Source organism: Ochotona curzoniae, unplaced genomic scaffold (assembly GCF_017591425.1).
Source record: "Ochotona curzoniae isolate NIBS_2020 unplaced genomic scaffold, NIBS_Ocur_1.0 contig_3819, whole genome shotgun sequence".
In the NCBI taxonomy this organism is placed as follows: domain Eukaryota; kingdom Metazoa; phylum Chordata; class Mammalia; order Lagomorpha; family Ochotonidae; genus Ochotona; species Ochotona curzoniae.
Window position 1 is genome coordinate 1,659,142 of NW_024466004.1, and position 25,846 is coordinate 1,684,987.

General features: G+C 53.6%; 1 protein-coding gene across 2 annotated transcripts in view; it reads left to right on the forward strand.

Moving 5' to 3' along the window:
• Positions 1 to 1,445: 1,445 nt before the first annotated feature.
• SCUBE3 (signal peptide, CUB domain and EGF like domain containing 3) overlaps positions 1,446 to 25,846 on the forward strand; it is a 31,676-nt gene continuing 7,275 nt past the window's right edge. Inside the window, exons 1-9 of one of the 2 annotated variants that reach the window (XM_040982951.1) lie at positions 1,446 to 1,878; positions 14,566 to 14,688; positions 15,936 to 16,061; positions 17,699 to 17,833; positions 18,781 to 18,903; positions 19,071 to 19,187; positions 23,425 to 23,541; positions 25,156 to 25,278; positions 25,693 to 25,809. In XM_040982951.1, coding sequence (XP_040838885.1) covers positions 1,794 to 1,878; positions 14,566 to 14,688; positions 15,936 to 16,061; positions 17,699 to 17,833; positions 18,781 to 18,903; positions 19,071 to 19,187; positions 23,425 to 23,541; positions 25,156 to 25,278; positions 25,693 to 25,809 — 1,066 coding nt within the window. In that variant the 5' untranslated portion in view covers positions 1,446 to 1,793. Of the gene's footprint in view, positions 1,879 to 14,565; positions 14,689 to 15,935; positions 16,062 to 17,698; positions 17,834 to 18,777; positions 18,904 to 19,070; positions 19,188 to 23,424; positions 23,542 to 25,155; positions 25,279 to 25,692; positions 25,810 to 25,846 lie in introns of both variants that reach the window. The other variant, XM_040982950.1, reaches the window with a different exon arrangement.

Here is a 25,846-nt window from a genome sequence, read left to right on the forward strand (position 1 = left end):
GGGAGGAAGGCCCATCCCCCACCAGTGGATGTGAATGGACAGTGTCAGGGGGTCTGAGAACCCACTCCTCTTCAAAGAGGCCTTGGCAATTGCCCTTTCCTCCTGGGTCCCCTGAGGAGCCTGGCTAGGCTGGTCAGGGGGTGGGGGTGGAGGTTGGGGTGACTTGAAGGTCCCATTGCTCCACAACACTGCTCTGGGTATGGTCTGACTGCAGCTCCCACTCCCAGAAAGTCCTCACACCTCTCAGAAGGACTGCCTGCTCTCCCCACAATGCAAGGCGAAGACACCCCTGGTTTGGGTAGAGGTGGGGGTGGGGGAGCAGAAGTGGGCTGCTGCTGGGTGGGCACCATTTCTTCCTCCCTGAAGTTGGGGGCTGAGAAGTAAAAAATGAACTGTCAGTACCACTCCTGGAAGCTGCGAGGGCAAGTTCAGAGGAGTATGCCTGCCTGTCTTTGTGTCTTGCACACACAGGCATGGCCCTGTTGGGTCAGCTTCAGCCCGCGCTGAAGCACGAGAAGGCCTGCGTGTGAGCCCATGTCAGTAAGGGCAGGGTAGCCCCAGTGGGCGTACCTCCAAGATCTTAACTACAAGGCATCTGCAGTTCTACAGCACAGAGAAGGCTACTCTCTGAGTTTTCAAAGTAAACGCAGACTTCACAGGAATGGGGATTGGGGGGTCGGGGTGGGGGGAGGAAGGGACATGGCAAGGGTAGCAGCCCGGAGGCCACTACTTCGCCGCTCTGTGCGTTTTAAGGGCCCTCGCGTTTCACGGCGTCCCGAGTGCCCGTGCGTCCAAGTCTCGCCCAGTCATCCGGACACCTAGCGCCCTCTTTGTCTCCCGATGGAGGTGTGCGTGCAAACCCGTGCCTCTCGGTTCTGGTCGCGTGCGAGCGCAGGGGTGCGCCCTGGCTCCCCTACTTGTTTCGACTGGGAGACAGGACGAGCTGGAGCCCGGTGCTGTTTGGTCTGGAGCCTAGCGGGGCTTGCATTGATCCATTGATTGTGCGCGGTCTGCGCCTGACCTCCCTGCTCCCGGGGAAGCCGTCTCCATGGAGACCGGGCCCGCTCCCCCAGCGCTGGATTGTAAATTCCTGCAGGCAGCGGCCCGGCAGCCTGGGGAGGGGGCCGCCGCGCCCGGGCGCGCAGGGGGAGCGGCCGCCGGGCCGAGGCCCCATTTGAAAGAAAAAAAAAGGCACGGAAAAGGAGGTGGTGGCGGAGCAGCAGGAGGAGGAGGAGGGGGAGGAGAAAGAAAACGAAAAGGAGCGAGGAGAGGAGGAGAAAGAGGAGGAGGAGGAGGAGAAAGGCGAAGAAAAAGAGACGGAGCCGGAGAGACGGAGAAAGAGAGCGAGGAAGAAAGAGAGGCAGAAAGGGCGTGTTTCTGGCGCTGCCTTTCCCCTCCCCTTTCTCAGGTCCCTCGCTCCGGCTCGGCGCGCTCTCCGGCGGCAGCTCTCTCCCGGCGAAGCTGAGAATTGGGTGGGATTGTACCGGGCAGCCCCGCCGCCGCCGCGGGCAGAGCTGGGCTGAGAGAAGGCGGGGGTTCCTCGCCGGCATCCGCGCCGGGCGCCCCTCGCCTCATCGTGCTCCCCGCCTCCCTCTCCCCGACGTCGGCCAGGAGGAGACGGCAGCATCGGAACCTCCAGCCCGGGGCTCCACGGTCTGCGCTCTACGCCTGCAGCCCCCCGACCCCGGCGGGGCGCCCCTCCCATCCTCCTCTTCGCGGGGGTACCCAGGCGGCTTCTGCCCTCCCCCCTCGGCTGCGCGGCCCCGGCCGACGAGCCGCCCGCAGTTCCAGCCATGGGCTCAGGGCTCGTGCCCAAGCTCTGCCTGCTAGTCCTACTGGTCCACGTCCGCGCCGCCCAGCACAGCAAAGCTGCGCAAGGTAAGGAAAGAGGGGCGCGCGGCCACGGGGCTGTCCCTACTTGCTGGGCCCAAGGGTCTGGACGCAATCTCCGAGGGGCAAGGCAGGTGCTAGGAAATGAGCTGCTGTCAGGGGCCGGCGCTGAGGACTCGGACTCCGGCTGGATGCCTGACCCCTGCGCGCTGCGCCCCGGGCGTAACGCTGGAGGAGCCAAGCGCGGCAGGGATGAGAAGTTTGCGGTGAGGGCGGGTGGGGGGCGGGGGGAGCGGGGCGGTGGCGGGGTGGGGGGAATTAGCAGACGTGACCGCGCGCCTCGCAGTTCTGCCAGACGTCATCGCCACCCCCAGCATCTTCCAAAGACTTCTTGTCCCCAAAGGCAAAGAAGTTTTTGGCCTGGAGGGACCAAGGGAATGAAAACTTTGGCCACATCATGTATTTCTTTTCCCCATTCCCAACCCACACGCCAAGAGAGATTCCGAAAGTGCTATCTTATTGGTAGAGAAGTGTTCAATAAAAATAGGAAAAACCAACTCCTCTGTCACACGATGGTAGGGGCTGCGGGAGAGAAGAAAAATCCTGTGACTGGAAGCTCGCAAGAGAATTGCGTTTCTGCCTCTTTGATGGGGGGCAGGGGGTGGGGAAAGAGCTCCTTGGTCTTGCATGGCTTTCATTTCTTATCATAATATTTATTTATTAAGGCCTGGGGTTTCCAATTCCATTTAAATCCAGGTCAGAACTGCATTAAAATAACAAAAGTAAAAATTCCAGGCTGGGGAGCTCTGGCAGATCCCTCCAAGGAATTAGAGACCTAAAGGCCCTCTCCCGCCCTGGTCTCTGACCCCCCTCAGCCCTCCCATCTCGCCTGGCCAGTCCCAAGGCTGTGCTGCCTGGCAGAAACCGGGCTGGTGTGCTGCGCACTGCTCTTGGCACAGCCTCTCCTCCCCCTTGACCTCTTGCTACTCCCCTTCCCCCGCCCCCAGGATGTCCTCACTGACAAGAGATTTATATGGACAAAAAAGAAAAACTGTTCCTGGCCAAGTTTTGCCCAGGAGGATAAGATTCTGCCTATTGTCCCAAGGGCTCTTGAAGCCAGCAAGAGTCAGAATTGGAGGAGGTGGCTAGGCTGGGGAGAAAGTTGAACTTGGGAGTTGGGGAGCCCCGGATGCCTGGCAGTCGGATCGGTGCGACCAGGACTGGATGGTAGGCAGTCCTGGGTGGGCTCCCTCTCTATTAAAAGGAAGGGGCTGCCATCCTCCCACAAAAACACCACCTCCTCCTTCATCTCACCCTCTTCCCCCTCCAACCTGTTCTTTCAACACCACAGAAAGTGGAGAGACCCTTGTCTGTCAAGGGGAAGACCCACCCCCACACCCTGCCAACCCAACCCCAACTCCAGTCCTAGTTGCAGACAACCCCCCCACACACACACACCCTAACTGCCGCCCCCAGCCTGGGAGCAGCCCCTCTCCTCCGCTGTGGATTTGCTTGTGTTTTCATAAACAAAGCTGGCTTTTGTAGTGCGTGCTGACTTAACTCATAACATAGAATTAGCCAGGGAGTTTAGTCTGAAGGAAGGAACAGATTTCATGCAGTCATCTAGAGACAAGATAAGAGCCTCTTTCAAGTCGGAGCCAGCGTATAGTGGCCTGGGGAGCCTCAGGAGGGGTGCTGGGGGCAAAGGGAGAAGCAAGGAGGCTCCAGGAGTAGACGGAGAACCCCTAAAAGGGACAGGTGCCTTCAAGCCTAAGAGGTGTACCTTGAGGGATAGGAGATCAGAACCCTTCCAAGCTTCTTCCAGTGGACAGCCCTGCTTGGGGGCGGCGGGAGAGAGGGTGCTGGGCAAAATGCTGTCTACCCTGGAAGGCCCCTTACCTCCAGGAACTGGTAGTTCTGTCCCCTGCTTATCACGTTCACAGGCCACACTTGCTCAGACTGGACTACGGTTAGCACGGCATCTTCCTTCCTTCCTTTTCATTTGTGAGTCAGGCTCGGCTTACGACGGAAGCCTCTTGCTGACCTCGCTGTTCAGGAAATCTGTAAACCCTATCTGCCAGAGGTGGCCTAACAGCAGGTTTGCTGGATTACAAGACTGTGTCTGGACCCCAAACTGACAGGCGGATGCTGCAGGAACGTCAAGTGCTGTGGGCACTGCGTAGGTCCCCTTGTCTCCCTGGTGCTGGAACACGCTTTTTAACGCTCCATGGTCTTAAAGTTGTAGTAGGTCTTTGAAAACTACAACTGCCCACGGCAGTAACTCTTGCGAGGAGCTACTGTGCCGCTGGGGTTACGTGGCTCCCTGTCCCTTTTCACTAATCATTCCACACAACGGGAAAACTAAAGTCAAGTGGGCTGGAGGGGGGCGCGCCAGAGATTGAGACCTAAGTGTGCAGGAGAGGGAGTGTGTGTGTGTGTGTGTGTGTGTGTGTGTGTGTGTGTGTGTGAGGCTCACCATGCTCACCCACAGGGGACACTAGCTGGGCATCTGTGTCCATGCCACTTGGAGGCTAGGGCTGGGTGCTAACGCTTTGTTGCCTGTGAGAAGTTTGTGTGGATGAGTGGCTGGGAGGGAGTGGGCAGAAGAGTACATGGTTGTGTTTTTCAAGTGCTTGTCTGTGTGTTTTAAAGTAGACAGACTGGATAACCCAGATAATTGGTAACTTAAAAGTATTAATTTCCTTTGCTTTTATGGGGGAGGGGGAGGGTGGTGGGGTGGGCAACAGTGGTTAAAAAGACCTAATCCTCACATCGGGCTCAGGTTACAGTGGATTGAAAAGGTGTCCCAGCCTCCAGGGAACCTAGTCCCCCAGGTGGGCTCTGAGAGTAGCCAGCCTGGCCCTTCAGCTTTTTCTTGGAGAGGAGGACAGCATTCTGATAAAGTCGTGTATTTAGTTTCCAAGTAACGCCATCCCCGGGACTGAGCGGTTCCACTGGCAGCAGACAGTGTCTCTCTGTCTTGGTGCGCGTCTCTCTGGTCTCTGTCGGGGTGTATGTGTCTCTCTTTCCCCCCCACCCACCCCTCTCTTCCTCTTTAATGTGCCTGTTTCCTTTCCTCCCACTCCCCCTTGGCTCCTGTGGCCGGCTCTTACAGTGAGGGGACTGTTCCTCCTAGCCCCTCCCTCCAAAATATGAAATGAAAACCATAACCCGTGTCAGTGGCAGCCGTCTACTGCCTGTGTCCCATCCAGGCCACATAGGCGGGAGAGGACGGAGAGCCCCCCCACCCCCTGCCCTGCTTTCGGAGCCTGACCTTTCATCATTCCCTCCAAACCTCCCCCCTCCTCCCATTTTTCCAGAAAGGTAGAGAATCGGGGCTGGACTGTTACAAATTCCTCAAGAATCCCTTTGACTTCTCCTCCCGGTGATGTTTTTGGAGGATTGGGGGAGAGTGGGGAGCCTGGGGCCAGGAGAGCACAGAAATGGTTCCCTGTTTTCAGGATGGAGTGAGAGAATGGGTAGAAGCCGCTGAGGCAGAGACAGAAGAAACTCATCTGCAACCCTGGGCAGTCTGAGTGCGCGATGTGAGCTGCGAGGGGCTGAGACCTGTTGTGAAAGGGGCCAGCCCTGTATTGAGTTAGGGAGTGAGCGGAGGTGTGTTTTCCGCCTTGAGTGTGCATGTGAGCCTGCGTGCTGGGAAGGTGGGGTGTGTGCCCGGGACTTGCTCCCAGTTAGAGGGAAAGGGAAATGGGGGGCCATGGGGGGGGAGTTTATTTTTGTTGGAAAACTGAAGAAGTGGAATGGCTTGGTCCAGAGCCTTCAGCAGGGGGTTGGGGAAGGGAACAAATGGCTTCAGAGCCTCTAGAGACTTATGGAGGTGGAAGAGCTTGCTGCCTGAACCCACCCCCACCCAGGTGCCTGCCCCCCAGCTCCAGTGCCCTCCACATGACTGTGTGGGCCTCCTTGGACGTCTCGTACTCCTAGCACATGACCACTTCTAAGAAAGAGTCCCTGTCCGGGCTGGAAACAGCATCGGAGCTGCTCTGAGGCTGGCAGCGCTCGCAAGAGGCCCACACGTGGGGACAGTTTATTCAGGAGTCTCAAGTTAGGATGACTGCTGAGCCTTAGGGAAAGAAATGAAGTTAACAGCCAACCCAGGGATGTCTGGTGGGGGAAGAAGGGGACTATCCACCTAGGTGAACAGGGAGCATGGACTCCTGTCACCAGACTGTCCACTCTTTTCCTGCCCTGCCCACACTGCCCCATACTGGCACAGGGAAGTAGGGGCTTGTGCCAGTGCATTTAGGTAAATACAGGGCCTAATTAGGACCGGGGTCTTGGAGGAAAACATTGAAACTGTCTTCCTCACTTGTAAAAAAAAAAAAATCAGGAGGGTTCCTTTGCAGTGCCCAGATTCTGCACATCTCACCAAAAATCCTACCTGCTGAAGGCAGAAGCCACTGTGGCCAGGCTGGGCTGCAGCCGAAGCCTCTCCAGGCTGCTCGCCTCGATGTCTGGGCCCTTTCTTCCCAGACCCTGTTCCATTTCCACCTGCCTGAGCCTTGGTCACTCTCCTACTTAGGACCCCAAGCACCTGATGGGTCTGTCCTTAATGGTGGTGTTTGCTCCTTAACATAGTCCTGGGAGAGACACACACACAGAGAGAGAGAGAGAGAGAGAGAGAGAGAGAGAGAGAGAGAGAGAGAGAGAGAGAGAGAGAGATCTCCAACAAAATCAGGACGCAGGACTGAAATGCCCAATGGGGTTGGACTCTGAGACCTTGACCCTACACCAGGTGTCTCCAGCTCCAAGAACAGCCTTCGATGTCGCCCTGCCCTGGTGTAGACTTCTGTGCTCCTCAGATCACTCGGTAGTCATGAGTGGACACTGTGATGGATGTGGTGACGCAGGTGGGATGATGACACTCCCCCCAGCCAGCCTCAGTGGGATGCGGTGGCCCTTGTTCTTGCCTCTGGCTGCCTCTGTCCCTGTGGCCCTAGAGAGCTGTGGGGTTGGGTTTTCAGAGCCCGTGCCTGGGGCCTCTGAAGGTCTGATCATGGACAGTTGTGAGCTGAGGAAAAACCTGGTCAGGAACTGCTGGACTGGGCAGGAAGATGTGAGAGAAGAAGACAAGGAGACAGGTCTGAGGGTCCTGGGTGAGGGTGAGTTATCAGGCTCCGTGGGCATGGCCAGGGAGGACTTGGAGAAGCAGCGGCAGGGAGTGCTTAAAGGGGAGACCCTGGGGAACAGGTTTACCAAAGAGGACATTTTTACAGGTTTCTAATTATATTTATTTGGAGTTTTCCTCTGGCAGTCTGAGGCTGTTAACAGCAGGAACCTGTATCCCTGGGGTTTGTTTTTGTTTCTAACCAGCTGCTTGGCCTCAGTGTAGTGAATCCAAGGCGGGCGACACCTGCCCACCGCTGCACTGCCCACCTCTTCCTATGGCGACTCTTGTCCCCACCCTCCCTGCACACCCCTCAACTTTGTCTCAGATGCTCAAAGCCTCAGAGCATTGGCCTGTCTCCACGTTTTGGGGCCAGGCCACTCCATGGTTAAGGCACCAGGTGCTTGCCTCACACTCAGCTCAATACTGACCAGTGACTATGGCCTGGTCAGTACTGAGTTCCTCCCTTGGTACCTCTAGAAGACAGTGGATGCTGACAGAACGCTGGATGGGGCCTCCGAAAGCCTGGGGTCCCGGCTTCACACCATTTATTTTTTCCCCAAGATGCCCTTACCCGCTTTCGGTTTCCTCATCTGCTTTGCAAGAGAAAGAACCATTACAGGACGAAATGAGATCATCTATATGGGAAACCAACTCTGCAGGCTTAGTGGAATTACACACAGCTGACAGTGCTGTTATTTTTTCAACAAATTTGAAGAAATTCCTAATCATGAAACCAGAATCTTTCTCAGTCCACCTCCCTCCCATCCTTCACCCCTAGTCAGTGTTATTCTCCCCCCCCCCCCCAGCTCATTAGCTTTTCCCTGTCATCTGCTCAAGGCTGTTAGTCCTGTCCACGCCAAAAAGGAGAAAATCAAAATGAGCAAAGAGATGCATTGGGGACAAGGTAGGACTTCAAAGAGAAACTCATCAGGTGGTAGGATCTCAGGACCAGCACATTGCCACTCACCACTGCTTTCCTGGCTGCTCAGTTGGAAAGGCCAAGATTGTGGGAGAAGGGAAGGCTACTCTTTAGCAAAAAGAAAAAAGAAAAAAAAAGTATTCTTTTCTCTTTGGGGTCGAGAGGTGGTCATTTTCCCAGACTCTGCCTAGGGTCTCTCTCATCTACCTCCCATCCTCCAATTCTGCTTTGTCCAGGCTGAAGATGCACCCTGGTCCTGGCTGAGGTCACAGAGTCACAGCCAGCCCCAAACTGGGGTGACAGCCTGGGACACCCGTAGTGGGGAGGCAGGCTCTGCTCTGGTCTACAGTTAGAGCAGATGTGTGCATGTGTGAGTGTACATGTGCATGCTGTGGGTTAAGATGTCATAGCTAAGCCTGGCTGGCTGTGTTTCGGATGTTACTTAGACATGGGCATTAAGAATTAGGAACCTGAGGCGCGGCGCAGTAGCCTAGCAGCTGAAGTCCTCAGCTTGAGTGCGCCAGGATTCCATATGGACACCAGTTCTAATCCTGGCAGCCCTACTTCCCATCCAGCTCCCCGCTGTGGCCTGGGAAAGCAATCGAGGATGGCCCAAAGCCTTGGGATCCTGTACCCGCATGGGAGATCTGGAAGAGGCTCCGGCTTTTGGCTTCACATCGACACAGCTCTGGCCGTTGCGGCTGCTTGAGGAATGAATCAATGGATGGAAGATCTTCCTCTCTGTATATCTGACTTTGCAATAAAAAAACATTTTTTTAAATCTTAAAAAGAAAATAAAAGGAATGAATAACCCAACCAGGAACCACAAGGAAATGCTGGTCTGGGGTGGAGGACCTCAGTTGTCCTGTCACCAGGTGCTAGCAAGAGGTGTCTGAAAGAGATGCCTGTGAGACCCTAGGATCTGTTAGTCCCAATCTGTTCTGTCCCCAGCACTTGCCAAATGATGTTTTTGTTGTTTGTTTGTTTGTTTTTTTTTTAAGTTTTATACTTCCTTGAGTTTCTTTAAAGATTAAAATTCCTGGGACTTTCCTCCACCCAAAACTCTGATAGGATCACAGGGGAGCAAAGAAATCAGTTTTCCCCATGAGCTAACACAGAGGAAAGGATGTTCCCACCATCCACTCCTCCACTCACCCTCCCACTATCCACCTGTTCACCACATATGTACCACTCGACTCTTGAATCCCTAGCACTTAGCACAGTACTCCCCATGTTGCAGCTGCTCAATACCTATTTGCTCAATGGCTGAATGAATACACTCAACTCTGTTTCAGCTGCTGCCTGAGTTTTAAAGATTCCAAAGCCATGGCCTCATAGAACATAAAGCTTCAGTAGGTAATACGTATAAATCAAAGCTTCAGCAGTGAATCAAGGCAATGTGTGAGAGACATTACAGGGCAGTCAGGTGCTCGAGCAGTCACAGGTAGCTTCCCCCCAGTGATACCTAAATGGGACTGTCAATGATGGGAGAAGAAGGGTGGAGTGAGGCAGAGAACACCAAACATCCTGGACCAGCCTGGCAGGTACAGAAAGGGATCCCAGGTGGGTGAGTGGCTTGGGACTCCAGGCAGGCTGTGTCTGACCTTCTGCTCCGGCCCACCAAATGTGCCCTTCACCGCTGGGAATGGCGTAAAGGTAGGGTGGCCCTGCCTGGGGCAGGGACAGTCTGTCTACAGCCCACAGCCTGGCTTATCTCCTTCTGTTATCTCTGTTACCTAGTCACAAACTGTGAAGGAGGGTAAGCGTTTCCTTGTAGAGGGTAGGGGTGGGGGTGGGTTCTTGCTGCTTCTCTTTTGGGGTGTACTTCCCCATCCTTGGAAGGAAATCTTAGGGCTTTCAGGATTCTAATGATCCACCCTTTCTGGTACCCTCTACCTCATCTCTGCCCCTCTACTTCCTTCTTCCTCCCTCCAATGAGAAGTTTCTCGGGAGTGCTCCACCAGGCCCTGGAGCGTCAGGTGGTGCAGGGGAAAGCTGCTGCCGCTATAGACCTGCATCTTTGAGCCAGGAGATGGGGACGCTTCGAGGTCTCTGTTCCTCTGTCCTATCTGCAGCCACCACTCTCCCTAATTTCAACTTTCGTTGCAGTCAGTACCTGCGGTGGGGTCTCCAGAGCCTTCACAAACAACTGTGATGGGCAGCTGTTAGCTGCTACCTTCAGGGATGCGTCTCCCTCCAATGCCTGCTGTGCCACCACATGCCCTAAGGTGCTGCATATCCCAGGAGCAGGGCTTTGATCATGAGGATGGAGTTGAGAAAGCTGGAGAGAAGGGCTAATAACGGCAACTCTTGCTGGAGCACTTGACTGTGTGCTAAATTCTGGATGGGTACGAACTCATCAGACCCCAGAGCAGCCCTGGAGAAAGGAGCGGGGTACTGTGACGATGATGATTCCCATTAAAGAGGCCATTTTGGAGGTTGGCCCTGGACCATAAGGGCAGACAAAACTGGCGTTGAGCTGAGTATTGCTCCAGAACCTCTTCTTTTAACCACTATGTCAGACTGGTGCCTCCATGGTCTCTTCCCAGCTTGGGCCACTAGTTTATCCACGTTGTCCAAGTTGGGAGACAAAGAATGCAGCCCCAGCTTCACTCTGGATATCCCAATTCAGCTGCTCCAGGGGACCCTCAACACTTTCTATAAAGGTCACCAGCGTGTGGCCACTGGTCTGGCTCAGTCCATACCCAATGACACCAGCTGCTCTGTCCGAGCCCCGAGAGAACAAGCAGAGACTGTGGCCGTGAGCATTGACAGGACCCCTACAAGGATAAATTCTGCATGGGCAGGTAGGCAGGTGGGAGAGGCTCTAGAAGAATGAACTGACAAAAAGAGGAAAAGCTGGATGTGACTTGGGGCCCTATTTCATCACTCTGCTTTAGTCCTAACCTGCTCCAGAAGGTTCCAGCTAGCCTGACATCTTGATTTTAACAAGGAGATAACCCTTTGCCATCTATTTTCCTTGGACTTTCTCAAATTATGACATGGCTTTTATGAATTCTAAATTAATTTTTGGATGATTTCCTTCCTTCCTGTTATGCACGCTGCACTGGTCCAGAAATGCTATACCCTTTAATGACAATACAACTTCAGAAATACTGTCCACTCCTTGGCTTAGTCTATGTGCATCAGCTTGGTGACCTATCAGTTCTGCTGTATGCATAGGAGAACTGTTCTCTGGGATACAGCTTAGCGTCTCAGGTAGCACACGTGGGTGATGGGGTAGCCTTGAGGAGTGTCTGTATGGTATGTGAAGACCATTTCCCACAAGTCTGGAAACTTCCGTGTGTATATTTCAATTCATTGTGCTAAAAGGTACCTGGTTAACTTAAGATTCTTATTTTCTTACAATATTGTAATCTCCATTCAACATGTAATGGAAAATATAACCCCCAAATGATCACTGTGCAGTAAACTGAACTTAAAGGTAACCTGTATGTGATTCTGAATATTTTAATTTCTAAAAGAAAAAAAAAACTCGAACCAGATAGTTGAAGGGTTTCTTCTTCAGCAAGGAAGGAGAGTTGAACATGATAGATGACATGGTTTTAAAGATTTAGCAGGGAACCGTGCACCCTGGAAGGTAACAAAAGATAACCCAAGCACTTGGGTCCCTGCCATCACATGGGAGACCCAGAAGGAGCGTGAGGCTGCTGGGCTGCGTCTGGCCCAGCTTTGAAAGGTTGCAGGCTTTTGAAGAGCAAACCAGCGCAAGGAAGATCTCTCTGTCTCAGGCAAACTGAGTCCCTGAGCAACACAAATTCACCAGGGATGAGGTTTACCAGAAAGAGCTTTTGCAAAGATTTAGAAAGTCAAGCAGTATGAAAGAGAAGAGAGGAATGCATCTCCAGTGTGGAAGGGAGTAGACCAGGCAGGTATTGTAGTAGGTATGGAGGGTGGAGTGGGGGAGATAATGTCCTCTTGAGAGGAGTCTTTTTGCTGGAGATGGATAAAGATCGAGCAGGGAGATGGGAAAGGGCAGGGAACGCCTGGCTGCTGTTCCTATAGGCTCTGCCAGGACACCTGGGTTTGCGGTTATCTGCATCAGTGCTGACTACTGAATGGAGGCAATGGGAAGCCCATGAGCCCAGGCAGCCTGTTTCACAGGGAGGTACACACCTCCAAGATGGCCCCAGAGAAGGGCTTCTACACATTGTCATAACTCCACTCCAGGACTAGGGGCATCCCTTCTTCAAAACCCTGTGCTCTCCAGTAAATCCCTCTGTGATGTTGGAATTGTCCATGTTGTGCTGTCCACTGTGGTGGGAACCACTAAGTCACATGTGCCTTCTGAGCATTTGGTCTATGGCTGGTAGTACAACAAGGAAACTGAAATCTAGATTAAATAGCTTTGTGTGGCTGGTGGCTATCATTACCACCCTAGAGCATCTTGTTGATTTCACACCTGTTGTGTCAAGCTTTCTACACTGGGAGCCTCCTTTTACCAGACACTCCATTACGGACATTACACAAATTATCTCAAATTACTTGCAGCCTCTCGTGAGGAGATATTACCACCCTCATTTTATTTTATTTTATTATTACTTCTTAAAGATTTATGTATTTATTTATTTTGAAAAGTCAGATATATAGAGAGGAAGAGAGACAGAGGAAGATCTTCCATCCGATGATTCACTCCCAAAGTGGCCACAACAGCCAGAGCTGAGCCGATCCGAAGCCAGGAGCCAGGAGCCTCTTCTGGGTCTCCCACGTGGGTACAGGGTCCCAAGGCTTTGGGCCGTCCTCAACTGCTTTCCCAGGCCACAAGCAGGGAGTTGGATGGGAAGCAGGGCCACTGGGATTAGAATTAGTACCATTATGGAATCTCAGTGCATGCACGGTGAGGACTCTAGCCGCTAGGCTACCTTGCCAGGCCTATTCTATTTTTTATTTTTTAAGATTTATTTATTTGAAAGGCCAAGTTACAGAGAGAGAGAGAGATGTTCCATCTGCCAATTCACTCCCCAAATAGTTATAACATCATTGACTCTCAAATGGCTGCAATGGCCAGAGCTGTGCTGATCCAAAGCCAGGAGCCAAGAGCTTCTTTCCACATGGTTTCCATGTGGGTGCAGGAGCCCAAGGAATTGAGCCACTTTTCCCTTCTTTCCCAGGCCATAATCAGGGAACAGGATTGGAAGTGGAGCAACATGCATATAGGAATGCTATTGCCACAGCCAGAGGATTAGCTGATTATGCCACGGTACCAGCCCCCAACCACTCCCATCTAAATTTTTTAAAAAGATTTATTTATTTTTTTATTGGAAAGTCAAATTTTACAAAGGAGAGACAAAGAAGGTTTTCCATCTACTGGTTCACTCCCCAAGTGGCTGCAACAACCAGAGCTGAGCTGATCCAAAGCCAGGAGCCAGGAGATTCTTCTGGGTCCCCCATGTAGGTACAGGGTCTCAAAGGCTTTGGGCTGTCCTCGACTGCTTTCCCAAGCCACAAGAAGGGAGCTGGATGGGAAGTGGAGAAGCTAGGATACAAACCGGCACCCATATGAGATCCCAGCACATGCAAGGCGAGGACTTTAGCCCGTAGGCTCCTGCACTGGGCCATTTTAAAGGGGAGTAGACAGAACATAAAAATGGCCTCCAAAGAGAGTTGTAGAACTGGAGTTGAATCTGGAATTTGCGCTTATGATTGTTTCACAATAGTACATTTCTTTGTACCATTTTCTTTCCAACAATTGGATTAGCTGATTCTCCACACAGCCTCTTAACCATCTATGAAGTCCCTCGTGGCCTCACTTAGGAGCTAGTCTTCCATTCTCCACTTCTCCATTCTTTCACTTTGGGAGTCCTCCCCATGGTGAGAGGAGGGCGGGTGTGCACCCTGGCTGCAGGGTCTGAATGAGGAAGAAAGTGTGGCTGTTAGCGCTGGGTCTGGGGAGCGGTGCAAACAGTCGAATGCAGAGCTGAATAGAAACCTGGAAGGTTTTGGGCAAAGCCTTTGAGTGGCACTCATCTATAATTCAGTTCTCAGCACAGAAAACTTTAGACCAGCCCTCCCACCCCCTGCCCACCAAAAGTATGAAAACAGAAGATGGGTTTCAAGCCAGGGCTCCAGGGTGCCTTTAGAGAAGTTACAGATTTATGCATTGATTTAGTAAAAACATAGCAAGCACCTTAAGGATCTGGATTCAACAGGCCTAGGATAAGGGCTGACAGCATGCATTTTTAACAAACTAACAGTTCTGCAGCCCACACAGATGACACCTGGAATTCAGGCTATCTTGGCTTCAAATCCCATCTCTCTTAGAGGCTGCTACTTAACTATCCTCATTCACAGGCCACCTTCCCAGAGTCTGCGTCCCTGTCCCAGTGCCTTTCCCTTCGTCCAAGCCTGCTCCTCAAGAAAGGTGGTAAACCAATTCACACTAGGTTGATTATTTCTAATCAGGTTAAGTATACTACTCAGCTAAAGTGGTTTTTGTTGTTGTTTGTTTGTTTTTAAATCAAGGAGAAGTTAGCTGTCATTGTGGATTAAGCTTTTCAGAGGATGGTTTTGGGGGGAGGAGGCCCCTTCTAAATTCCTGAGATTACAGAGTCAATGCAGAAAGGCATTGGTCTCTGGAGAGGCGCCTGCCTCCGTCTGAGAGAAGAGGGGAGCCCCTCCAACAGAAAGTTCTCACGTGTTTCCCCCCCTGCTCTGCCCCTGACAGATGTGGATGAGTGTGTGGAGGGGACTGACACCTGCCACATCGATGCCATCTGTCAAAACACCCCACGCTCATACAAGTGCATCTGCAAGTCCGGCTACACGGGGGATGGCAAACACTGCAAAGGTGAGGCTGGGAGGGTGCCCACGCAAGGGGAGCCCATGGGAGAGAGAGGACACCGGTGTCAGAGACCTCAGCTGGTCACACTGCCCACGACGCTGAGGCCTGAGGGTGCCCAGAAGGTACTGTTTCCTAATGTGCACAAAGCGGCCCTACAGGTCGGCTGAGGCTCTCTGCTTGGACTAGTTCACAGCCCCTCCACCCAGCTGGGTTGGGAGCATCCCAGTCATGGGACCTAGGGTGGTTTAACATCCTCATCCTGAGCCCATAAAGGATGAGAACAGAAAATGCACCTCAGGGGAATTCCTACTGTAAACAAACACATCTTCCCCTCATAATTAAAGCAATGCCAATTAAAGTAGCCTCTAGATACTATTTTAAATTTATGAACTTAAGTGCTGAGGAGGTTTCAGTAGCAGGCAAGACAGACTCATTAACTCTTAATGGCACAGACTGGAAGGCACACTTGTCCCTCAGCATCTACAAAGGATTGGTGCCAGGTCACCCACGCCTCCACTCAAAAGGTAACAGACTTCACAGGTGTCCAAATCTCTTAGCTAAACCTGTGTGATATTTGCACACGACACATTTACATTCTCCTATATGCTTTACTTCATCTCTAGGTTGCCCAAAACATGTAATACAAATTAAATGCCAGAAAACAGTGGCAAGATATCCAGTACAGCTGCAATTTTTTTTCTCTGAATATTTGGGATTGTGGTTGGTTGAATCTGTGGATGAGGAGCTCCTGGAGAGCTAATTGAATTTAAGGAATCCTTTCATTTAATTTAAGGATTCTTAAAAGGTATTTTACACCCCTAGACCCAAGACTTTTATTCTTGTGAACTTATTCAAAAGAAATTGAAAGGAACAGAATAATATTTGGGTAAAGATGCTCTCAAATGCATTATTTTTGATATTAAATTAAATGAAAGAAACCTAAATGCCTAACAATAGAGAAAAGAGGATTAGCAAGTTATAATATGTACAGCACAATGGAATATTCTCCCACCATATACAATAGTAATTAGAAGGACTGGATGGAGATGTGAGAAAATGTTTATGACTTGGAAGGCTTAGATGGAAATTCACAGAATGTAAAATGGTTTATAGGCTATGATGTAACCATGTGAACACACACACACAAGAAAGGCGATATTAAATAATAATAACGACCACAAGGCTGAGCCCTGGGTTGGACAGTGCAGGGCACAGAGGTGGGCTCAGCCATCCCAGCTTCTCTTTGTCCACAGATGTAGATGAGTGTGAGCGAGAGGACAATGCAGGCTGTGTGCATGACTGTGTCAACATCCCTGGTAATTACCGATGCACCTGCTATGATGGATTCCACCTGGCGCATGATGGACACAACTGTTTGGGTAAGCAATGAAGAAGAGAGTTGGAGGTGGGATGGGTTAGCATTTCCCATCTCTCAGGCATGCAGGGGCAAAGTAACTTCAAAGAGATGCATTCCCATAAGGCGGCAAGGTCAGTCTCCCCTTTGGGACTGGGCTGTAAGGATGAAGAAAACATCAGAGTTGATGCTGCTAGGGAGTGCTCCCAGGCTGAAGGCCAGGAGATGAGAACAGTGAGCTCGGTCACAGTGGAGGAAGCACAGTGCGAAGATGACTTGGCCTCTGGACAGAGGCCGCTCCTGCTGCTTACTAACTAGTCGTGGGGCCCTGAGCAAATCAGCTCATCTCTGGAAATCTCAGCTTCCTCATCTCTAAGAAGGTAATAGTAATAAGCCACTCAGAAAACTTGCTTAAAGAGCCCTGTCCAGTCCCCAGCACAGAGTAGGTACTCAACACGTGGGAGGACCATTGTCTCGGAGGAGGGTGAGGCTGCAAGTTCAGGGAAGCATGGTCATTACCAACCAGCTGGGGTTTCTGCGTCCCCACTGAGAAATGGAGGGAAGAAAAAAAACCTGGTTAGAACTGCACAATAGAAGGATGGAATGAGTAACACAGCACAAGCAGGAAGATGGTGCTGGGGAAACCCAGGGGATTAGCAAGAGATGGAGCAGACACAGGAACAAAGCAGAGCAAAGTATACCTCCTTAGCTTCTCTAAACAGCTGTGTCTCACAGGTAAGAGCCAGTTGGATCCAGGTCTCCCTGTTCTTGGCCAAAAGGGAAAGAGAGGATTTCAGGGTCTCTGCAGAAAGGACTGGTGGGGGGAGGCTGATGAGGCCCTGGGGAGGCTGGCAGCCAAACTCCCTTGTGGGCCAAGGCAAACCAGGCAGGGCTATGGACTTGGGAGGTCAGTAGCTGGCACAGAGATGGAGTCAAGCATTGACGCTTGGCTCTGGGATCTGGGGATAATGGTTTTGGGGTGAGAGTCTACTCTCCCCCCTCCTGTTGAGGGTGTGGCCTGGCAGTTCTGTTCCCCCCCCATCCTTCCCCGCCAAGCTGCCAGACTATGTTTTGTTAAACCAAAATAGGAGAAAGGCTGGGAAATATGGCAGCAAGCCCAGGCATGGGGGAAGTGGGGGGAAGGACAGGGCAGTGGCCTGTCCATAGAAATGGTCCCTGCCCCACAAGAAATTAAGGTCCCACTGCCTTCCCCCAGCATGCCCCCTCCAATCTCAGCACTGCAGCCATAGACTCTTGTGGAATGGAGACCCACTTCCAGGTTCCTTGATCCCCTGGCTGCTTGTCACAACCAGCGGCCTCCCTGAGTCACATCTCCCTGACCAATCTGCCCCCAGCCTTCATCCTCATCACTGTTGCTCTCATCCATTAATGATCTGTGGCCTGGGAGGATCCAGCCTCCACAGATGAAGGAAAGGGAGGCAAGTCTTTGCCTCCATGAGCCAAGTTCAACTTCCTTGCTCACTTAGTGCCCTGGGTGTGTCCTTTTTGGAGAGAAGGTGAGGGTCAGGTGGAGAAGTGTCTGGGCTGATGTTGGGCTTGGGAGATAGGGGGCTGGATTCTTTAAGACTGTCTTCAGCTTTGGATGCTGAGTCCCAGGGCGCATCCTACACCATGAACCCACACATCTCCTGTCCTGCACAGATGTGGATGAGTGTGCTGAGGGGAATGGCGGCTGCCAGCAGAGCTGCGTCAACATGATGGGCAGCTACGAATGCCACTGCCGGGAAGGCTTCTTCCTCAGCGACAACCAGCACACCTGCATCCAGCGGCCAGAAGGTCAGCCCATGACCTGGGAGGTCCCCTGCACCTGTTTGTTCCCCATCCACCCCAGGCTTCTGTTCCCACCTTCCCCTCAACAATCCCCTGAAGTCTCAGCTCCTTTCTCAATTCCACGAACGTCTTTTTGTGTCTCAACTCAGTCACATCTTCATTGCTCCCTGGACAGATACTCTGAAATAGAGTAAAACCTGAAAAACTAATGGTGGGGCTGGGGTCAGTTTGGGGAATGAGGTTACAAAGGAATGTACAAGCTGTTGTTTCAAACTGCAGGTGTCTGAGCCTCTCCAAGCCACAGCTTGTCTAAGAGGGCTGGATGTCACAATGCTGTCCTCCCTGTACAGGATGGGGTGTCAGGCAGGAAGTGTGGTCTGTATCCTCTGTGACTCCCCCATGCTCCCCGACCCTGAGGGCAGGGACTGTATTTGATTCATCTTTGGATTCCCCCGTGCTTAACACTCTGCTGTGTACATGGTAGGAACATAGTACATGCTTGTGGAACAAAATCACAAGAGAGATGATACCAGTCAGATCCTACTCCCATCACACACCTGATTGCTATTTCTCTCCTTCCCAATTTGACTGTGGGAGGAGAGCACATCTTCTGGCTCAGGTCTTTCACTGTCCGATGTCCAACAACTGCCACACCCCAAGTTTGGGTATCTGAAGGACAGTGCGATCATGTACATTTTTCTGGTATAGGTGTCTGTGCCTATTGTGCCATTCAGACTGGCTCTTGGCTCTGCTGGACAGCACCCAGCTCTGTGGTCAAGACAGGAGGCCGGTCACAAGGAAGGAGGAGGAAGAGTTCATCCCTTCCCTGCGTTGTAACCTCAAGAATTCTCCCAGTTTCCTAGGCCCCTGGTCCCCTTCCACCTCTTCTTCTGCCCCCACCCCCCACCACTCCCAGGGAGACAGGCCACTCCCTCTTTTTTACCTTTTAGAAGGAATGAACTGCATGAACAAGAATCATGGCTGTGCCCACATCTGCCGCGAAACCCCTAAGGGGGGTATTGCCTGTGAATGCCGTCCTGGCTTCGAGCTCACCAAGAATCAACGGGATTGCAAGTGTGAGCTCACTGGCATGGCTGGGAGGGGGAGCGAGGAAGGGGACAGAGAGGAAGGACTGGGCTTCAGCAGCAAGAAGACAGAGCTGGGAGGAAAAGAGGGAATGGGAGAAGGAGCACCAGTCTCTACACTGGGGAGCACTGACAGGCCTGCTGTCCTCTCTGCACAGTGACGTGCAACTATGGCAATGGTGGCTGCCAGCACACATGCGATGACACAGAGCAGGGTCCCCGGTGTGGCTGCCACGTCAAGTTTGTGCTCCATACGGACGGGAAGACGTGCATCGGTGGGTGAGGCCGGGAAGAACTCAGTCTGCCCATGTGATGTTGGATGGGGGGGCCCTTGGGAACTAGGGGGAGAATGGGAGCACAGAGGCCCAGGAACAGGTCACCTTGTGAATGGGTGAGGGAGTTAAAAGACCTGGACAGTGACAGGTCCAGTGAGGGGCATCCCGGGGCTCACCTGACCCTCTCCCTAACTCACTGGATGCGTTACCTGCACCCAGAACTTCGCTGTCCTCTTTTACCCCCAGAATACAGTGCAGCCACACTAAAGTTAACAAGCCAAGGTGCTGGTCAATGCAGGTTATACAGGGTAGGTGGTGGAGCACTGGCAAAATACAGCTTCCTTGCCAACCAGTGTGCCAAGACAGAGCTGTCCCAGGCCATTGCCCCACTCGGGACTGAAGCCGCAGACCAGTGTTTGTCCCTGCAGCAGCCAGGCCTGAACACAGAGTGGGGTGTCCTGGCACCGGGCATCCTCTGTAGCATCCCTGCCCACCCCCCCGCCTCCTGCAAAGCCCCCTCATTTGCCCCGTTTCTTCCCCCTTTCAGATCTCAGTGCTACGCCCTCTCAGCTCCATTTGTCACCTTCTCACTTCTTCCTTGACTCCAGGTTTCCATCCCTCCCCCCTCCCTGCCCCCACACTGCTTTGGGGCCCTCTCAGTAGCTCAATCCCTCTTCCTAGGCCTCATCTCACATGACTTCAGGAATCCTTCATTCCTGAAACCCCTTGTTCCCCGAGTCTTTCAGTCATTAGTGCTAACAAGGTGACAAGCCGAAGTGACCCCCGTGGAGTGGTGGGCAATGCAAAGGAAGAGTTTTGCCGGGGAGAGGCAGGAGGCAGGTTTGATCTGGGCCTGCGTGTTTAAGGGCAGACACATCTGTCAGGGCTGGGAAATGTGTGACCAGTCTGTGTGGGTGAGGTCATGGATAGCAAAGACAGGAGGACCAGACCCTCCTTTCTTCTGCCACCAGAGGCCTGCCCAAACCCCTCACTGCAGACCCAGGACCAGGGGAGCAGATGAGGCTCTCCTAGGGACCCCTGCAGGCACTTGCTGGAGATTCAGCCAGTTCCCAGGTACTTCTTCCATGGAAGTCCCACCTGCTGACATTTCAGATTCAGCCTCTGGAGACCTCAGGGCGTGTCTAGACCCCCTTGCTTCTCCGGGCTGCTTTCTCCCAGCTCCTTTCATTTGTCCTTGAGGAATCTAATTCATCTGGTTTTCTATCCGGCCATACCCTTTTCCCTCCCCTGCCCCCCACCCCGGGCACATTCACACAGCCCAGAACTTCCCCCAAAGAAACCACAAATGACAACACTCCCCACCCCAGGGAAAAAAATACATGAATCAGGACAGTGCACAGGCCCATGGACATGAGGGCCTGACCCCACTGTGGTTCCCTTCTGTGCACACAGACCCCGACGCAGCTGCCTTTGAGAGCCACCCCCATTCCGCTTGAGTTCTTCCCTAAACCGAGATTCAGTCCACCAGCTGGGCTCCGGCTGCCTGGAGCCAAGGAGGGCAAGGGAAGCTGTGTTTTTTGCAGTTTCGCCTCCTCTTCTCCAGCAGGCCTACCTCACCTGGCCCCAGAGCTCTCTTTTCTCACTAGACCTGGGGCAGGGGTGGGGGGGAGGAAACCCTGCTGTTTTGGCAAGTCATCAAATGCCTTTGGAGTTAATGGGGGAGATGGAGAGTGCAGTTTAGCCGAAAGCATGAATGTGGGATTCCGGACGGAGACCGGAGGTTGCCTCCTAGCTTGCTGTGTGGTATTGGGCCCATGATGGCCCCTCTCTGAGAGTCAGTTTCTCAGTCCCTTGGCGGGTTGCTGCGAGGAGGCCAGGCATGATAAGGGTGAGAGCAATGACTCTGTTATAGGGCCCCAGGGCTCCTGGGGGAGGTGCTGGGGGACATTTAATGGTGTGGGCTTACAGGGCAGAGGAGGGGTGGGGAGGGGTTTGGGACCCAGTGGGCCACAGTGGCTACCGCCTGGCATCTAAACAGCCTTTTTTACAATGTCAAACAGGGGAAAGGCGGCTAGAGCAGCACATCCCCACTCAGGCCGTTTCTAATGGTAAATATGTCTGCTCTCTCCGCTTACTCTCACTGGCTTGCTAGGGGAAGGGCTAACCTGCTGGGGCTCCCACTAACCGCATGCCCATCAGCCTGCCAGCAGGGCTGTCCTGGCAGCCTGGGCACTGGGCCCACTGGGTGACAGGAAACCTAAGTCCCAAAGAGCTGGCCTGGGAGTCTTCGTGTGGATCTTGTCTCCCTCTGTCCCTGTCACTCCCTTTCTCTTCCGCTCCTTCCTTCCCACACCTACTTTCTAACTAACAACCCCCTCCCAGCCCCCAGCTCCTCCCCACTCATTCCCTTTCTATTCAGTTCAAGAAGACCCAGCCGGCTTCACCATACCCTTGATGCCCACAGGGCAACTGAGATAGGAGGGCATTAATGTTAGGTGCCATCCCTTCCTTGGGAGGCCTTCCTTGGGCTCTTGCCCACGTTAGTTCACGGTGCCAGGATCCCTCACCATTCTAAGAGCATGGGCGGCATTTGAATTAGGGCACAGTTGAGTCTGAATCCTGGCTCAGCCATTTGCCACCCGTGAAAGACCTCAGGCAAGCAAGCTGCTTTCCTCTGTGAGCCTCCAATTATTCTGAAAGAGGAGAATGACAGGCCTCCCTTCAGGTTGCATGACGATTCCAACAGAGTGTGCGGCACGACTAGTAAGTGTCCAGCACACAGCGGACTTGTGGTTCTGGAGAGCGAGGGGTGGGGCTATGCCCTGTCCTGCCCTGCTTTGGAATATGCTGTCCTGCAGGGGTGGGCATCCATGCTGTTCCCTGCGCCAGCTGGGGGTGACAGCATGCCAGTTCTGCTGCTGCCTGGCCTAGATCTTTCTGAGGTCACCAGACCTGGCCCAAGATCTCTGTTCCCCTTTGGGTCCGGGACTTAATGAACCTCTTCTTGTGTTAACAGTATTTTGGGTGGTGGTAGTAGAGGGGTTGGGGGTTTGGAGTCAGAAACAGAGCCTGAACTCATGGTTCCCTTCAAGACTTTAGGGAAGACTATGGTGGGAATGACACCAAGGAGATCCCACTGTGGCTCTTCCCAAACCTGGGCATTTGAGGAACACGGGCATGGCTGGGAATCCATAGGCTAGGCCAGGCCTCTTCTGACGGTGACAAAATTCCAGAAATTGACAGTATTGTCCAGTGCTTTTCCCATTCAATATCCGTTTCTGAGAATCACTTGTGGGGGCCTTGGGATTCTGTCTCTCTCTCTCTCGTGGGAGTGTTCTAGCTGCCCCCGACTCCTGCCCCATACAGTCAGCAGTGTCAGGGCCTGGCACTCACCGGACTCTCCCGAGCTGCCCTCTAGGTGGTTGTTGTTGTTGCTGTTTCTGCTCTGAATTCAGAGAGGACACAGCTGTGCTGTCCACCTCTACTTTGATCTCTTGGAAAACTTAGCAGCCGAGAGGGAGAGGACTTTGCCTTCCACACCCTTCCCTTTCGCCTCCGCATTCTTTTACTCCTGTACCCTCACCTACCTATCACCCCCACTGAGAAAGTCAAACGACACAGCTAACTTATCCGTCACCCCCACTCGGGGAGGAAGGTCTGGGAGGTGACCCTGATGTGTGTTGTCAGTCTGGAACTGGGGTCAGTCCTAAGACAGCTGGGCAGGGGAGAAGGGAAATGACGGAAAGCGAGGATGTCCCTCTGCGGGCACTCTCCTCCCACCTCACCCTCAGTGCCTACCCCCACAAGGCGCCGGGCAAGAAGAGGCAACTCCTGGCTGGTCCCTCTTGTTCCCTGGTGGCTAGAAACCCACCCCCCCTCGCTTCGCTCCCACCCCTCCCTGCTCCCTTCACCCCTCCACCCCATCGGCACATTCCTGCCTGACAGCTCTGGCTTGTACCTGCCTCACTGCTGTCCACCTTGTTTCAATCAAGCAGGGGGCAGGGATGTGGACTGCTTGGCTGCACTTGTGAGGGATGGGGGCTGGGAGTGGTGGGAGGAAGGGGGCTGGGAGCCGCAGCTTCGTGCTCCTCCTGAAGCTCAGGGTGGTAGCAGAGCCTTCCCTTGTAGTCTCCTGTAGTCTCCACGACTCTCCAGCCAGGCCTCTGGCCAACAGTTGGGGAATTCCTGGAGGCTGGTCACCTGGTTACCGTCCTCCACCTCCCTCCTGCTGGAGGCTGGTCACCTGGTTACCGTCCTCCACCTCCCTCCTGCACAGAGACCTGTGCTGTCAACAACGGGGGCTGCGACAGTAAGTGCCACGATGCGGCGACCGGGGTGCACTGCAGCTGCCCGGTGGGCTTCATGCTGCAGCCAGACAGGAAGACCTGCAAAGGTAAGGAAGCGGGGGTTGGGGGGGGGCGGGATGCTTGGAGAGGACCCGAGCACAGAGGGGCCTGCCTAAGGCTGGGCCCCAAGCTAGCTTGGCACCTGTCATGGGACAGCTCCTCGCCATCATTTTTGTAAAGAACCCAGGACTTGGCTGAGAGTTGTTGCCGTTCTACCTTGCCCATCGCAGTTCCAGAGGCACCAAAATCCAGCCAGATCCTCAGTGGTCCCTGCCCCTACCCTACTCCCATCCCCACTCCCCTACGGGTGCCTAACAAACATGCCATTCACGTGTGTCCCTGGTTCTGAAAGGCCTTCTGAGCCGTGACTGTGCCAGAGGTCACAGGCGTGGCTTAGTACCTTTGTGGCCCCCATTCCACAGCCCTTCCCAGGTGGCTGAGGGACCAGAGCCAGGGCTCAGAGGGCCGGCGCTGGGGAGGAGCACTCATGTTTGTGATCCTGCATGAGTTGCTGGAGCGGTTTCTGTGCCTCAGTTTCCCCACAGTGCTCGCCTCCCGGGTATGTTACGGTGGGGATTAGATGAGTCAGTGTGCAGGAAGCACTTGGAACAGAGTGTGGCGAATGGTAAACACGCTGTTGGCTGTTATTATGGTATCATCTCCCACAGTGCCCCATTCTACTTCCCCCCAACTCCTTTAATTAGGCCTGGGAGGGGGGAGGAGGGAGGAGGCAAGAGGGAGGGGTCTCGCCACACTGAAAATACTGATTCATCAGGTCTGTGTCCCCTGGCCACAAGGGGCGAGGACAGGGGAGGAGGACTGGGCTCCTGCTTTGTGTGTTTTGGCCTGGCAGCTGCCAGGGGAAGGGAGCAGGGGAGGGCTAGGGCGGCAGGTCAGCAGCCCCCTCGGCACTCCCACCCCCCGCCCGGGGAGCTAGAGGCTTCCTGCTGGGAAGGACTGTTGACAGGTACGCTGAGAGTGAAGTGTAAGGCTGCCCTTCCTGCCCCCTTCTCCTAGCAGGGGTGAGGAGCCTGGGTCCTGTCTGCCACCAGCTCAGGGAACTTGACCTCAGGAAGGAAGCTGCTCACCCGCCCCCCACTCCTTCCCCTTCCCCTACCAGTGCTGAAAGCTGCCTCAGGTCTGAGCCTCTCCAGACCTCTCCCCGCCCAGGCCCCTGCCGGCCCCCAGCCCTCCCCCATCAGCTACCCAGCCTCGCTGGTTCTCCTCAAGGTCCTCCCTAGCCTGGCCTCTTTCCCAGCTCCTCCCTGAAGGGCTGCCCTGTCCCCAGTGAGTCCCTTTGGACTCCCGACCTCTCCTATGCCCGGCTCAGGGCTCTTGTCCTGCCTGTGCTGGCAGGGCAAGGCACAGGGACGGGCTTCTTTAGGAATGACCACCAGCTGGAGAGTGCAGGGCACGGACCAGCCTGCAGGTCATATGCCCACCTGCTTCCTGGTCCAGACCATTCCCTGAGAGCCTGATTCTGGTCCCCATCTGTCTCAGCAAACAGATTCAGGACAGTGAGAGGGGAGTCACGAGGCGTGAACCCTCCTTGGTCTTCCCTGTGTCGGGGGGTAGGGGGGAGCAGGGGATTGCATTGCATCTCCTCTTGTTTCTTTCCGGCCTTCCAAACTCTCTTTCATTTGCTTGTCTCGCTTTCCCAGACATTGACGAGTGCCGCCTAAACAATGGAGGTTGTGACCACATTTGCCGCAACACGGTGGGCAGCTTTGAATGCAGCTGCAAGAAGGGGTATAAACTCCTCATCAATGAGAGAAACTGCCAGGGTAAGTGGACTTGGGTCTGGGCACCGTCGAGGAGGACAGAGGGCTGGAGTCTGAGAAAATCCATCGACAGTGTAGAGAAGTCTCTGGACAGCGTCGTGCTGTGAATTAGCAAACGGTGCCGCTTCCTCTTGGCAAGGGCCGCCTCCACGCTGGAGCACACATGGCTTGGCCAGTTCCCATCCTTGGCAGAGCACGGTCTGTCTAAACCGCATGTAGTAGCCTAGATCCACAGGCAGCACATCCTGCAGTTACTGACTTCAAGGATTCCAAGTGGAGCGAACATGTTGCTCAAACGCTGATCCCAGGGCTCTTCCGATTCAAGGGGAGCAGGGAGGCAGGCGGAGAGCCCTTGACTTGAGCAAGGACCACATGCCCCTCAGACAGACTCAGTGGCTCAAATCCTTGTTTTTGCAGATATAGACGAGTGTTCCTTCGATCGGACCTGTGACCACATCTGTGTCAACACGCCAGGAAGCTTCCAGTGTCTCTGCCATCGTGGCTACCTGCTGTATGGGGTCACTCACTGTGGGGGTAAGCCAGCGAGGCTCACCCTGCGTGTGTGTGTGTT